At 45.7% G+C, this 15,027-nt stretch overlaps 1 protein-coding gene across 1 annotated transcript in view; it reads right to left on the bottom strand.

Moving 5' to 3' along the window:
- LOC139262894 (organic cation/carnitine transporter 2-like) overlaps positions 1 to 15,027 on the bottom strand; it is a 162,705-nt gene that overhangs the window by 105,526 nt on the left and 42,152 nt on the right. The window contains exon 5 of the mRNA XM_070878151.1: positions 1,476 to 1,602. Within this exon, the coding sequence (XP_070734252.1) occupies positions 1,476 to 1,602 (127 nt within the window). The remainder of the gene's footprint in view (positions 1 to 1,475; positions 1,603 to 15,027) is intronic.

Consider the following 15,027-nt stretch of genomic DNA (forward strand, 5'->3'; position numbering starts at 1 on the left):
CTTACTTTTGACCCTGCAGGCTCCTCCCTGACTGCTGCTGCTCCTCGCTGCCGCTGGGCATTTTATAGGCCTCGTCGCTCCTCCCCAACTGCCGCTGCTCCTTGCTGCCGCTGGGCCTTTTATAGGCATCACGCTCCTCCCAGACTTTGCGGAGGCCATCCTCAAACTTCCATCTCCGCCATTACATGCAACATGCAGGTGGTCAAGGTGGTTTGTGGAAGGTTTAGAGGGGATTTGTGAGGAAGCTTCTTCACGCAGCGCGTTGTGGGGGTCTAGAACTCACTGCCTGGAAAGATGGTCGAGGCAGAAGCCCTCATTTTAAAAGTGCTTGGATGGGCACTTGAAGTGTCATAACCTGGAGGGTTACGGACTTCGAGCTGGTAAGTGGGATTAGACTGGATAACCTCTTGTTGGCTGGCGCAGATACGATGGTAAGTACTTCAAGCAATCGAATAGGCCAGGGTGATCTGGACTAGTTTCCATCGCCTGGGTGCGTCAGAGAGGAATTTTTCCAGATTTTATTTCCCCAATTGGCCTGGGTTTTTATCTGTTTTTTTGCCTCTCCCAGGAGATCGCATAGCTCTAGATGGGGTGGAGGGTAAAATGTTGCAATATATGGGGTATCGCAGTTGTGTGGGGCAGATTGGTTGGACCAGATGCTCTTTACCTGTCTGCCATTGTTCATTATTCATAGATTTATATTTAACCTTCAGGGCAGCTGACCAAGGGCCGTGTGGCTCTTTGTCGACTGGTGCAGACACGCTGGGCTGAAATGGCCTCCTTCTGCTCTGTAAATTTCTATGTTTCTATGTTTCTATGTTCCCATATTTTACCTGGTGTATATTTCACTAATATAATTGATAGTGAGGAAAAAGCCAGAAAAAATATTGCAAGAATTGAAAAGGAAGAAAAGCATATGGTCAATAAAGAACATAATTATCATCTGGGGATGCTCCAATGCAATGCATGTCTCAATGAATTGATGAAAGAGTGCAAGTGTGACCTCATCCCTAAATCCTAATAAGTTAAGAAAAGACTCCCCACAGGTTCAATTATTTCATCCAGTGGGTAGTTAAGACATGCAGTTCATGTTTGATCTCTTGTTTGTGCAGTTGGTGGCACAAGTGTTATCCAAAGAACCACAGGGAAGCAAAAACAAATCACCCAGGATTGTCATGCCTAATTGCTATGCAGTGAATGTGTGTCTGCTTTTGAATGAAGACGGAATTGGGCCTTGCTGTGAGATCCTTGATGGTCAAATAACCTGATAGCACTCACGATCTGGATTCATATATGAAACAGAATAGTCACGTGGACAAGGGATGTGATTGACACCTATGGATCCGCAGCATAGCAGAGAGTCAACACCTTCAGGAGAGAAGGGGGACGAGGAACATTTGTAAGGCTAAGAGAAGGTCTGTATTAAAGAGCTAAACAACCACACAGGGAACAAAAGCAATATTGTGTGTCAGTACCTCAAGCTCAGTGAAGATCACTGTTGGGGGAGGGACACCATTTTTCTTTGCAATGAGTCGGATTATTGCTTCAGCCTCCTGTATCCTTCCCTTTGACAGCAGCCAGCGTGGAGATTCGGGAATGAACCTGGGATTAAAAGTGTTATTTTCAGAAAAGAGCACTAAAGTCATGTTGTGAAGTTATGATTAATATTAAGATACACTTTAATAAAAGATATTAACATGTAATTGTATTCAAATTTAGGAGTGGATTCAGAAATGACAGTGGCATTGAGATAGCATGGCAAAAACATTTTGAGAAAATGAATAGCATGAAGACATATAATAGTAGGTTAAAAGGTATGTATTGCAATGCACAGACTGAGAAATAAACTGGTGGAAATATAAGCCATAGGCCTGGAAATCCCGGCCTCTCCGGATCCGTATGAAGTTTCTATGGACCCGGGAATACATCAGAAAAGTCGGTTGACAGATCTTCCATGTCTCGGGAGCGAGGACATTTGCAAGGGCAAGATTGTGGTATTTACCCATATCTGGCTCAGAAAATGTTCTCAAAACTCTTGCGCCTGATAAAAGCAGGCATATAGTCTACTTTTACAGGTGTAAGAGTTTTAAAACATACAAAAACATAATAAAATAAAATAAAATAAACACATTTTATTGTTAAAAACCCTGCCCATTAAGGGAAGTTTATTTTGAACCCTAATTACAAAACTTTAAATTTTTTCTGAGACATTTATTAACTTTAATTTCAATTCATTTTAATTATGTGAGGTGTGTGTCTTTTTATTTTTTATTATGGTGTTTAGTTTTTTTTTCTCATTAATAGCAATGAGAACTCGCAGATATGGAGTTCTCATTGCTATTAATGAGAAAGCTGTGGAATACTGTACCTGGACATGGCTGCACCTTCTGCGTGGAAACCTCGAGGACGGGAAGAGAAGACCTCCCCACCGGAATTCCAAGCTCCTCCGGGACCACCAGGTAAATTCGTAAAAATTCTCCGATCGAAGGAGTTCGTCAAAAAGAAGCCTCCGACCGCAATTTCGTGGCCAATAAATTTTGAATCAGTGAAGTGGAGGGTGTGAATGGGACATATAGCTGAAGAAAGGGGATCAAGAATGTGGAGCAACTTGAAGGACCTTAAAGTTGACATGATGAAGACCGTGAATCTGTGAAGTTTGGTAAGGAGAGGGTCAATGTCTGTGAGAGGACTCGGGCTGCAAAGTCTTGGATTAACTGAAGATTATGAAGGGTGAAGGAAGAGAGGCCATTGAGAAAAGCCTTCAGAAATTAAACCCTGATATTCTGTCAGGTAAATGTGCTGGCTCTGTGATCAGCAGGATCCAGTGGTGCAGCACAAAGAGTCACATTTGTGCCTTTGTTTCTTGCTTTGAGCAAGTGACAACACTCACCAAATACATTTGCCACCATAGTCCCATGGAACTGATCAATCCACAGTAGATATTGCACCTGATACAGGTTCCATGAATAGAGAAACTACTTGTGGTTCAGTACACTCTATTCTTAAAAAAACTTTAGTTTGATAAAGTACTGTGGTAAACACTTTCCACAATGATTTTGCTTATATAACTTTAGTTTTGCTTTTATTGTAAAGAATTAACAGATTATCCATTATGTTCTTGTTTCCTCTCTTGAAGTTGTGACTCATTCTTGTGTATAGTTCCATAAGTGCGGGCCATTCTCTGGTATTTTGCTCAAGTTGGCACAATTCATGTGTGTGCAAAGATAGTGATGCCAGCAGAGTATTTGTCATAAGCCATTGTGGTGTGAAAACTGATTCCTAATGGTGAGGCCATTGATTTGGTATCTCCACAAGCTGGTGAGGTCTGCCATGTGTGCTCTGAAACATTGGCCCTTTAGCAGTAATTCAACCAAGGAGGTGGCCCAATATGGCAGGACTCATGCAAGACCAGTGTGCCAGAGGACCAGTGTGCCAGACTATCATAGGCTGCTGTGTAGGAACAGTGCTCCATAAATTGTCAAGGACGCCTTCAAGATTGGTTGGAGAAATGCTCTTAAATATGCTTAAAAAGTAGTTTTAGCTTGAAAATTGACAACACAAAGTGGAGTTCAGTTGCTGAACTGAATGCTGGAAAATAGCTTTCAGTTGGCACTCGTACTCAGCTAGTTCCAACCATCACACATGCTTTTTGACATGAGGCTAGACTTTCCACTTAGCTGGCTATCGCCCAAGACATGGGCGATGTTCCAGCCTTAGTGATGTTTCAGCTTACAGGATCGCTGGAAGATCGCCCATTTTTCTGATCGCTGCTTTCGGCTTTTCTTTGGGGACGATAGCTCAGCGATAGCTCAGCGATGTGGAACAGGCCTCAGCGATGTGAAAGGCAAGGTGTCCCTCGAAACGGCCTTTCTGTGCATGCGTTTTCTTTTCCAAAGAAGGTTTCCCGCGATTCAGAAGGTCAGGGGTCACCTGGGCATGCGCAAAAGGCAAAGGGAGGGAGAGCGAGAGAGAGGAGAAATTGGAGAGACAGGCAGGAGAGAGAGCTTTAGAGAGCGAGAGAGATTTTGATATGTCAAACTTGGAAGAGTCGGAGGAGTGGCCATGATGTTGAGGGGAGGAGGAGGGCCAAACCCTTCTCCAATAAGGCCAACGAGGCCTTCGTCTAGGAGATGCACTTGCGGTGGGCCCAATTAACCCAGGGTGGGTGTGGGGAACCTCCAACCCAGGCCGACAGGAAGATTTGGGGCAAGATCGCCGACGTGGTCTCGTCGGCTTCCCACAAGGCGAGGGGGTCGGATCAGTGCTGCAAGCACTGGAACAGCCTGGTTGCTTCGGCAAGAGTAAGTATTAAATAGATTTTAAATTGTAATGATCTACATAATATGTAAATCTCCTGGATTGAAATTAAGCTGGTTATTCTTGCATATATTCCCTGGTAAGATCGGGACAGGGCTCGGAACCTGCGCCCTTTTTAAGTCTAAATTTGGCAGCGTCCACTTTTGGGTTACGTTGGCGGATGGGGCATGACTGAGCAATGAGGGGTCCGGTCACCTTTACCCAGACTGTGTCAGTCTCTCCGGCTGCTGTCACTTACACAGTGAGCCAGCCTGGACTGGGGGAGAGCTGACCTGGCTCATTGTCTGCCCTGGGACACTTTGGGACATTAGCTCCTGTCATTGCCGAGCTCACCAGTGATCCTGATTACCTCCCCACCCCCCCTGGGGGCCCTCATGGAGATTATAGTCGAGATGTTTTGTGTCAAGAATTAGATCCTAAACACGATCTTATGAAATATTTTATCTGAACGTAGATGTGGAAACCATGCATCAATTGTGGATACAAACTCAACTAGCATATAACGTTGGAACCTATTGTCTTTCCATAATAGTTCCTAGTCAATTAGCTTATGCCATGCTCTTGTCACATTTGCAGAGGAAGATATCAAAGAATCGTTCTGAGCAGAGACGCACCAGAGGAGGCCCTGCTCAACTACAGCTGCTTAGCGACCTCGAGGAGCGTGCATCAGCGCTTGTGGGCACCCACCGTCGCTCGGCCACCACCCGTGGTGGTGCAGATCCCTCCCTTGCATCACGTGAGTAATGTGTAAAGTAGTGTTAATTCAAAGTAATGTAACGGCATATTATTATAATATACGAATGATCTCATGTTATGCATACAACTTCTGTGCTACTCTCAGATTAACAATATAAGAACATAAGAACATAGGAGCAGGAGCAGGCCCCTCGAGCCTGCTCCGCCATTTAATAAGATCATGGTTGATCTGATGTAGGGCTCAGCTCCACGTCCCTGCCCGCTCCCCATGACCCTTCACTCCCTTATCATTCAGAAGTCTGTCTATCTCCGCCTCAAATATAGTCACTGATCCAGTCTCCACAGCTCACTGGGGCAGTGAATTCCACATAGATGTACTACCATATGTACCACCATATGAGGCAGTAATATATAATGTCTCTCGGTCACATTTACTGTAGGAGTGCTGCTCCTCCTACGTATGCCAGCTCAGCACAAGAACCATGTATACCCTTCTATTCTAATAAGCTCAATTGTGTTCATCAGGTCGCCCAACTCAACAGGTGCAAAGGGAGGCCACACCTGTCCCTTTGCAGGTGATTATCACCACGGGTGGTGAGGAGGAGACCACAGAGCCAGAGGAGGAGATGGAAATGGAAAATACCGAGGAGGATGCCCCTTGTATCTATTGTACCTGCGGCCACATTGTCATCTTCAACGGGCAGGTCTGAAGGAGGACATGGTTGTGCTGTGTAGGGAGAGCGTCGACCTAAGTTGAGAGCTCCTCCAGGCATTTGGCGGGTTGACCGGGAACATTGGCAGAATGTCCGCTCACAAATTGGAGGGTATGGAGCGCATGATTGTGGCAATGGGCCAACAGACCGCCACCATCCATGTCTTGTGGCATGCGATATTGTCGGGAGACGGCACTGCACTCCAAGGTGCCATCCCACCAAATACCAGCACAGTTGCGAGTCAGGAGGAAAAACTTCGGAAACTTCGGAAAATGTTTCTTCTGAAACGTCTTCTCCTCCTCCAACCCCTGAGAGGATTCTGCTGTCGTCAACACCCCCACAGCAGCAGGTCTTGAGGTCCCCTGCTGCAAGTCATCGTGGTCCCATTACCCGATTACAACGGGGTGCTAAGGTACGGTGGGATATATTAGGATCTGGAGGGAAGAGTGGCCGCAGGTGGGGGGGGGGGGTGTTATTATTGTTATTGTTCTCATTGTTGTTGTTGTATTTTAAATTTATTGTTGTGTGACTGTTGGGGTTCGAGGGGGTCTTATTCTTACAGTTAAAAAAAATGAATAGTTAAATTATTAAAATATTTTATTGCATTTTCCAATGTTGTGCAGGGTCATATAATAATGTAAGGTAAGGAAAACATGAATACAATTGTTGGAAAACAATGGCCAGGCCAAGCCAGGCAAGGATGAAACGTAATGCAACTGCAACTGTTGTCTTTCCATAACTGTAACTGTCACTAATGTAACTTCATGCAAGGCATTCATTTATGAGCTGCTGACGCAAGAGTTTTGCAGCTGCGTACCTCCCACGGGGCTTTTCCAGTCTTGTCAGGGGCGGGGGGCGGTGGGGTGTGGGGGCATGGGTTCATCGCCAGGCTGATTGTCCTCCCCGAGGTTCTCGTCATCCTCCTCCTCCTCATCTTCCTCTTGCTCTCTGGCAATTGTTGTCCTCTCCTTATAGCTAGGTTATGCAACATGTAGCACACCAGCAATAAATTCAGCAATCTCATCAGGTTGGTATTGTAGGTTGCCTCCTGAGTGGTGCAGGCATCTGAAGCACTGCTTCAGCACTCCAATTGTTTTTTCGATGATGTAGCTATATGGCTTTCACTGTAGCGCTTCTTGGCTTCTGTCTGGTGATTACGCAGCGGGGACATGAACCAGCTGGCAAGGCCATATCCTTTATCCCCCAGCATCCAACCATAACCTTGTGGCTGACTGTTAAACAGGTCAGAGACAGTGCTCTCATGCAAGATGTATGCACCATGGATGCTGCCGGGAAAATTAGCAGTTACTGCCATGATTATTTGATTGTGGTCGACAACGAGCTGCACATTCAGGGAGTAGAGTCCCTTTCAGTTACGAAACATCTTTGAATCCTGTAAAGGTGCTCTCAGGGCCGTGTGCGTACAGTCTATTGCTCCCTGCACCTTTGGGAAGTTTGTTATTCGCGAGAAACCCAAAGCCCTCTCGGTCTGTGCCTCCCTGGTCAAAGGGAAGCTTATAAAGTCCATCCTGCGAGCGTAAAGGACTTTAGTCACCTGTCAAATGGAGCAATGTGTGGCGTGCTGAGATACCACAAATGTCGCCAGCTGAGGCCTGAAAGGAGCCCGATGCATAGAAGGAAAGTGCTGCAGTAACCTGTATCTCAATGGGCAGTGCGGTCTTGATGGTGCTGGAAGGCTGCAGATCTCCCTTGATGAGCTGGCATATCTCAGCAATGACCGACTTTCGGAAGTGCGGCCTCCTAAGGCACTTGTTATTGGACAAGTTCAACCGGGAACATAAAAACTGACTGCAAAAGCTTCTATAGATATGTGAAGAGAAAAAGATTAGAGAAGACAAACGTAGGTCCCTTGCAGTCGGATTCAGGTGAATTTATAATGAAGAACAAAGAAATGGCAGATCAATTGAACAAATACTTTGGTTCTGTCTTCACGAAGGAAGACACGAATAACCTTCCGGAAGTACCAGGGGACCGAGGATCTAATGAGAAGGAGGAACTGAAGGCGTCAAATTGTGTTAGGGAAATTGATGGGATTGAAGGCCGATAAATCTCCGGGGCCTGATATCTGCATCCCAGAATATTTAAGGAAGTGGCCCTCGAAATAGTGGATGCATTGGTGATCATTTTCCAACAGTCGATCGACTCGGGATCAGTTCCTATGGACTGGAGGGTAGCGAATGTAACCCTACTTTTTAAAAAGGGAGGGAGAGAGAAAGCGTGTAATGAAAGACCGGTTAGCCTGACATCAGTGGTGGGGAAAATGTTGGAATCAATTATTAAGGATGAAATAGCAGCGCATTTGGAAAGCAGTGACAGGATCGGTCCAAGTCAGTATGGATTTATGAAGGGGAAATCATGTTTGACAAATCTTCTGGAATTTTTTGAGGATGTAACTAGTAGACTGGCCAAGGGAGAACCAGTGGATGTGGTGTATTTGGACTTTCAAATGGCTTTTGACAAGGTCCCACACAAGAGATTGGGGTGCAAAATCAAAGCACATGGTATTGGGGGTAGTATACTGATGTGGTTGGAGAACTGGTTGGCAGACAGGAAGCAGAGAGTCGGAATAAACGGGTCCTTTTCAGAATGGCAGGCAGTGACTAGTGGAGTGCCGCAGGGCTCAGTGTTGGGACCCCAGCTATTTACAATATACATCAATGATTTGGATAAAGGAATTGAGTGTAATATCTCCAAGTTTGCAGATGACACTAAACTGGGTGGCGGTATGAGCTGTGAGGGGGATGCTAAGAGGCTGCAGGATGACTTACACAAGTTAGGTGAGTGAGCAAATGCATGGCAGATGCAGTATAATGTGGATAAATGTGAGGTTATCCACTTTGGGGGCAAAAACGCGAAGACAGAATATTATCTGAATGGTGGCAGATTAGGAAAAGGAGAGGTGCAACGAGACCTGGGTGTCATGGTTCATCAGTCATTGAAAGTTGGCATACAGGTACAGCAGGCATAAAAGAAGGCAAATGGTATGTTGGCCTTCATAGCTCGGGGATTTGAGTATAGGAGCAGGGAGGTCTTACTGCAGTTGTACAGGGCCTTGAGGCCTCACCTGGAATATTGTGTTCAGTTTTGGTCTCCTAATCTGAGGAAGGACATTCTTGCAATTGAGGGAGTGCTGCGAAGGTTCACCAGACTGATTCCCGAGATGGCTGGACTGACACATGGGGAGAGACTGGATCAGCTGGGCCTTTATACATTGGAGTTTAGAAGGATGAGAGGGGATCTCATAGGACCATACAAGATTCTGACGGGATGGGACAGGTGAGATGCGGGTAGATTGTTCCCGATGGTGGGGAAGTCCAGAACCAGGGGGCACAGTCTTAGGATAAGGGGTAGGCCATTTAGGACTGAGATGAGGAGAAACTTCTTCACAGAGAGTTGTTAACCTGTGGAATTCCCTGCCGCAGACAGTTTTTGATGCAGGTTCATTGGATACATTCAAGAGGGAGTTAGATATGGCCCTTACGGTTAAAGGGATCATGGGTATGGAGAGAAAGCAGGAAAGGGGTACTGAGGAAATGATCAGCCATGATCTTATCGAATGGCGATGCAGGCTCAAAGGGCCGAATGGCCGACTCCTGCACATATTTTCTATGTTTCTATGATTGCTTTTCCCTGTAAGTGCATTGGGTGTAAGGTCTCCTCCTCCGCAGCAGCCTGCCATCTCTTTGATTGGGCAAATAATGCTCTTCAATATACCATCTCCCATCTTCATTCTGCAGCATGTGATTATTGACCAATACTGGGAGAGAAATTACAGACCCCATCACTATAAATCACTCTGAAAGCCCTTAGATTTGTCCTCTACACTTAAATGTGATTACAAGATTGCCAAGTGTCAATAAGGCCCTTAAAATCACTCACAAAATATCTCCTCGTATGCTCCACGTTGAAACAGCCTTTTCAGTTCCTCCGACATTCAAAATGGCGTCCGTAGTGCCGAGTTCTGCCAATTAGTGCCAGTTGGGACCAGCTTTTCTTCTTATTGGCAAGCAATCAGCCCGGCGATGTGTGAGCGATGTGGCGAAGGTTGCGGTGGGCGATCACCTCAGCGATGTCAAAATCATGTGCGCCAAAAGTTAGGCCGCCGATCATTGGGCAATGTTCCGGCCCAACTTTCCACTTTTAAGGTCAAATGGGCAATAGCCTGCCTATTTGGGCGATAGATGGGCGATAGCCCAGCGAGCATCAGTGGAAAGTTTGATGTCACCTCTTCCCATTTGTGTGAAAGTTTAGTGTTGGAGTTCATAATTGTAGTCACAAAATCTGTCTAGCTGTAAGAAACCTTTGGCATTGTTGCCAGATCAAATTAATTAAGGGTTAAGTCATGGCAGGAGAGCCCTGACCAATTTCATGCTCCTCCTGTGCTATGTGGGAAGCCAGGGCTTCCAGTGTCCCTGACGACTACATGTGCGGGAAGTGTATCCAGCTGCAACTGCTGACAGACCACATTGCGGCATTGGAGCGGCCCTTGAATTCACTGGAGAAAAAGGTTACTCAGCTAGATAGGGAATGAGTGATCATCAGGCAGAGCAGTGGAGGAAAGATAGTGCAGGGGTCCCCTGTGGTTATCCCCTTCCAAAACAGATACACCACCTTGGGTGCTTTTGGAGAGAATGACTCACCAGGGGAGGGCAGCAGCAGCCAAGTTCATGGCAATGTGGATGGCTCTGCTGCTCAGGAGGGCAGGAAAAAGAGTGGGAGAGGTATAGTGGTGGGGGATTCTATTGTAAGGGGAATAGATAGACGTTTCTGCGGCTGCAATCAAGACTCCAGGATGGTATGTTGCCTCCCTGGTGCAAGGGTCAAGGATGTCTCGGAGAGGCTGCAGGATATTTTGGGAGGGTAGGGTGAACAGCCAGTTGTCGTGGTGCATATAGGTACCAACGATATAGGTATAAAATGGGATGAGGTCCTACAAGCTGAGTTTAGGGAGCTAGGAGTTAAATTAAAAAGTAGGGCCCAAAGGTAGTAATCTCAGGATCGCTACCAGTGCCACATGCTAGTCAGAGTAGGAATTTCAGGATAGCTAAGATGAATACATGGCTTGAAGAGCGGTGCAGGAGGAAGGGATTCAAATTCCTGGGATATTGGAACCGGTTCTCGGGGAGGTGGGACCAGTACAAACCGGACGGTCTGCACCTGGGCAGGACTGGAATCAATGTCCTAGGGGGAGTGTTTGCTAGTGCTGTTGGGGAGGGGTAAAACTAATATGGCAGGGGGATGGGAATCTAGGCAAGGAGATAGAGGGAAGTAGAATGGGGACAGGTGCAAAAGATAGAAGGGAGAAAAGTATAAGTGGAGGGCAGAGAAACCCAAAGCAAAAATGAAAAAGGGCCACATTACAGCAAAATTCTAAAGGGGCAAAGTGTGTTAAAAAGACAAGCTCTGTGCCTCAATGCAAGGGGTATTCGTAATAAGGTGGATGAATTAACTACGCAGGCAGCTATTAGCGAATATGATATAATTGGGATTACGGAGACATGGATCCAGGGTGACCAAAGCTGGGAACTCAACGTCCAGGGGTATTCAACATTCAGGAAGGATAGACAGAAAGGAAAAGGAGGTGGAGTAGCATTGCTGGTTAAAGAGGAAATTAATGCAATAATAAGGAAGGACATTAGCTTGGATGATGTGGAATCTGTGTGGGTAGAGCTGCGGAATACCAAAGGGCAGAAAACGCTAGTGGGAGTTGTGTACAGACCACCAAACAGTTGTAGTGAGGTTGGGGACAGCATCAAACAAGAAATTAGGGATGCATGCAATAAAGGTACAGTAGTTATCATAGGCAACTTTAAGCTACATATAGATTGGGCTAACCAAGCTGCTGATGAGTGTTAAAACGAATGGCTTGGGCATTCTAGGGATGCTATATGTTGCTGGTGTAGGGTGTTGCCAACCTGGAGCATCATGTGGTAGTCAGTGTGTGCAGTGTCAACTGAAGTAAATTTGGCCATGGTGAGGCCATCCTTGGCCTCCTGGGCAGCAATGTGGTCGAGTGCTGATGCCCTCTGTCCTGTGCAGCATCATAGAAACATAGAAACATAGAAACATAGAAAATAGGTGCCGGAGTAGCCCATTTGGCCCTTCGAGCCTGTACCGCCATTCAATAAGATCATGGTCATCCTTCACCTCAGTACCCCTTTCCTGCTTTCTCTCCATACCCCTTGATCCCTTTAGCCGTAAGGGTCATATCTAACTCCCTCTTGAATATATCCAATGAACTGGCATCAACAATTCTCTGTGGTAAGGAATTCCACAGGTTAACAACTCTCTGAGTGAAGAAGTTTCTCCTTATCTCGGTCCTAAATGGCTTACCCGTTATTCTTAGATTGTGTCCCCTGGTTCTGGACTTTCCCAACATCGGAAACATTCTTCCTGCATCTAACCTGTCCAATCCCGTCAGAATTTTATATGTTTCTATGAGATCCCCTCTCATCCTTCTAAACTCCAGTGAATACAGGCCCAGTCGATCCAGTCTCTCCTCATATGTCAGTCCAGCCATCCTGGGAATCAGTCAGGTGAACCTTCGCTGCACTTCCTCAATAGCAAGACCAAAACTGAACACAATATTCCAGGTGAGGCTTCAGCAAGGCCCTGTACAACTGCAGTAAGACCTCCCTGCTCCTATACTCAAATCCCCTAGCGATGAAGGCCAACATACCATTTGCCTTCTTCACTGCCTGCTGTACCTGCATGCCAACTTTCAATGACTGATGTACCATGACACCCAGGTCTCATTGCACCTCCCCTTTTCCTAATCTGCCGCCATTCAGATAATATTCTGCTTTCGTGTTTTTGCCCCTAAAGTGGATAACCTCACATTTATCCACATTGTACTGCATCTGCCATGCATTTGCCCACTCACCTAACCTGGTCAATTCACCCTGCAGCCTCTTAGCGTCCTCCTCACAGCTCACACCGCCACCCGGTTTAGTGTCAACTGCAAACTTGGAGATATTACACTCAATTCCTTCATCTAAATAATGAATGTATATTGTAAATAGCAAGGTTCCCAGCACTAAGCCGTGCGGCACTCCACTAGTCACTGACTGCCATTCTGAAAAGGACCTGTTTATTCCAACTCTCTGCTTCCTGTCTGCCAACCAGTTCTCTATCCACGTCAGTACATTACCCCCAATAACATGTGCTTTAATTTTGCACACCAATCTCTTGTGTGGGACCTTGTCAAAAGCTTTTTGAAAGTCCAAATACACCACATCCACTGGTTCTCCCTTGTCCACTCTACTAGTTATATCCTCAAAAAATTCAAGAAGATTTGTCAAGCATGATTTCCCTTTCATAAATCCATGCTTGACTTGGACCGATCCTGTTACTACTTTTCAAATGCGCTGCTATTTCATCTTTAATAATTGATTGTAACATTTTCCTTGCTACTTATATTTGGCTAACTGGTCTATATTTACCTGTTTTCTCTCTCCCTCCTTTTTTAAAAAGTGGTGTTACATTAGCTCATAATCCATAGGGACTGATCCAGAGTTGATAGTCTGTTCAAAAATGATCGCCTATGCATCCACTATTTCTGGGGCCACTTCCTTAAGTACTCTGGGATGCAGACTATCAGGCCCGGGAATTTATCGGCCTTCAATCCCACCAATTTCCCAAACACAATTTCCCGCCTAATAAGGATATCCTTCAGTTCCTCCTTCTCACTAGACCCTCGGTCCCCTAGTACTTCCGGAAGGCTATTTGTGTCTTCCTTCGTGAAGACAGAACCAAAGTATTTGTTCAACTGATCTGCCATTTCTTTGTTCCCCATTATAATTTCACCTGAATCTGACTGCAAGGGACCTATGTTTGTCTTCACTAATCTTTTTCTCTTCACATATCTATAGAAGCTTTTGTAGTCAGTTTTTATGTTCCCGGCAAGCTTTCTCTCATACTCTATTTCCCCCCTCCTAATTAAACCCTTTGTCCTCCTCTGCTGAATTCTAAATTTTTCCCAGTCCTCTGGCCAGTTTATATGCCTCTTCCTTGGATTTAACACTATCCTAAATTTCCCTTGTTAGCCACAGTTGAGCCATCTTCCCCGTTTCATTTTTACTCCAAACAGGGATGTACAATTGTTGAGGCTCATCCATGTGATCCTTAAATGTTTGCCATTACCTATCCACCGTCAAACCTTTAAGTATCATTTGCCAGTCTATTCTAGCCAATTCACGTCTCATACCATCGAAGTTACCTTTCCTTAAGTTCAGGACCCTAGTCTCTGAATTAACTGTGTCACTCTCCATCTTAATAAAGAATTCTACCATATTATGGTCACTGTTATGCAAGGGGCCTCGCACAACAAGATTGCTAATTAGTCCTTTCTCATTACACATCACCCAGTCTAGGTTGGCCAGCCTTCTAGTTGGTTCCTCGACATATGGTCTAGAAAACCATCCCGAATACACTCCAGGAAATCCTCCTCCACCATATTTCTACCAGTTTGGTTAGCCCAATCTATGTGTAGATTAAAGTCGCCCATGATAACTGCTGTACCTTTATTGCACACTTTCCTAATTTCTTATTTGATGCTGTCCCCAACCTCACTACTACTGTTTGGTGGTCTGTACACAACTCCCACCAGCGTTTTCTGCCCCATGGTATTCCACAGCTCCACCCATATAGATTCCACATCATCCAAGCTAATATCCTTCCTTACTATTGCATTAGGTGATTGTGGCGAAGTTTGGTGTTGTTATTGGTGCTGCATATGTGCCTGGTGCTGCTGGTGTTGGGGCTCATCATGATCAGATTCTGAGGACCAAGGTGAGAGAGTGTAAATGGTCCCCATCCTGATGGAGTAGAAAATAGTTGAAGTTGAGATGACAGATGCAATCTGTCAATGGTGACAGAGGTTGCTGCAATGAGGTGACACTGGCTGGAGAGTTTGCTCCAAACACTTGCAGCCTGCGTAAACCTCAATCTATGTTCTAAAGGGAGAAAGCAACAGCCTTTGTGGTTGGAAAGTGAACAGGTGTGAAGTGGGAGCTTTTATACTAGATTTAAAGCTGTCACTCATCAGCTGATTCAATGGTGGCTCAACCTCCGCCTCAGTTTAACAGACGGAGTCCAGGAGCAGCGTGGAAGCCATGGGCAAGCCGAAGGTGCCATGCCATACAGGATCGTGGATCAGGGCAAGGTCATTACTTGGTGCCCAGCTTCGTAATCAAACTCCATCTTCATTGGACTGTGAATAACTCCAGTCTGTGTGGTAGATAGTTGGGTGAGAAAGACAAGGCAGTAAGTTGTTCCAACA

The sequence above is a fragment of the Pristiophorus japonicus genome, chromosome 4 (assembly GCF_044704955.1).
Source record: "Pristiophorus japonicus isolate sPriJap1 chromosome 4, sPriJap1.hap1, whole genome shotgun sequence".
Taxonomy (NCBI): Eukaryota; Metazoa; Chordata; class Chondrichthyes; family Pristiophoridae; genus Pristiophorus; species Pristiophorus japonicus.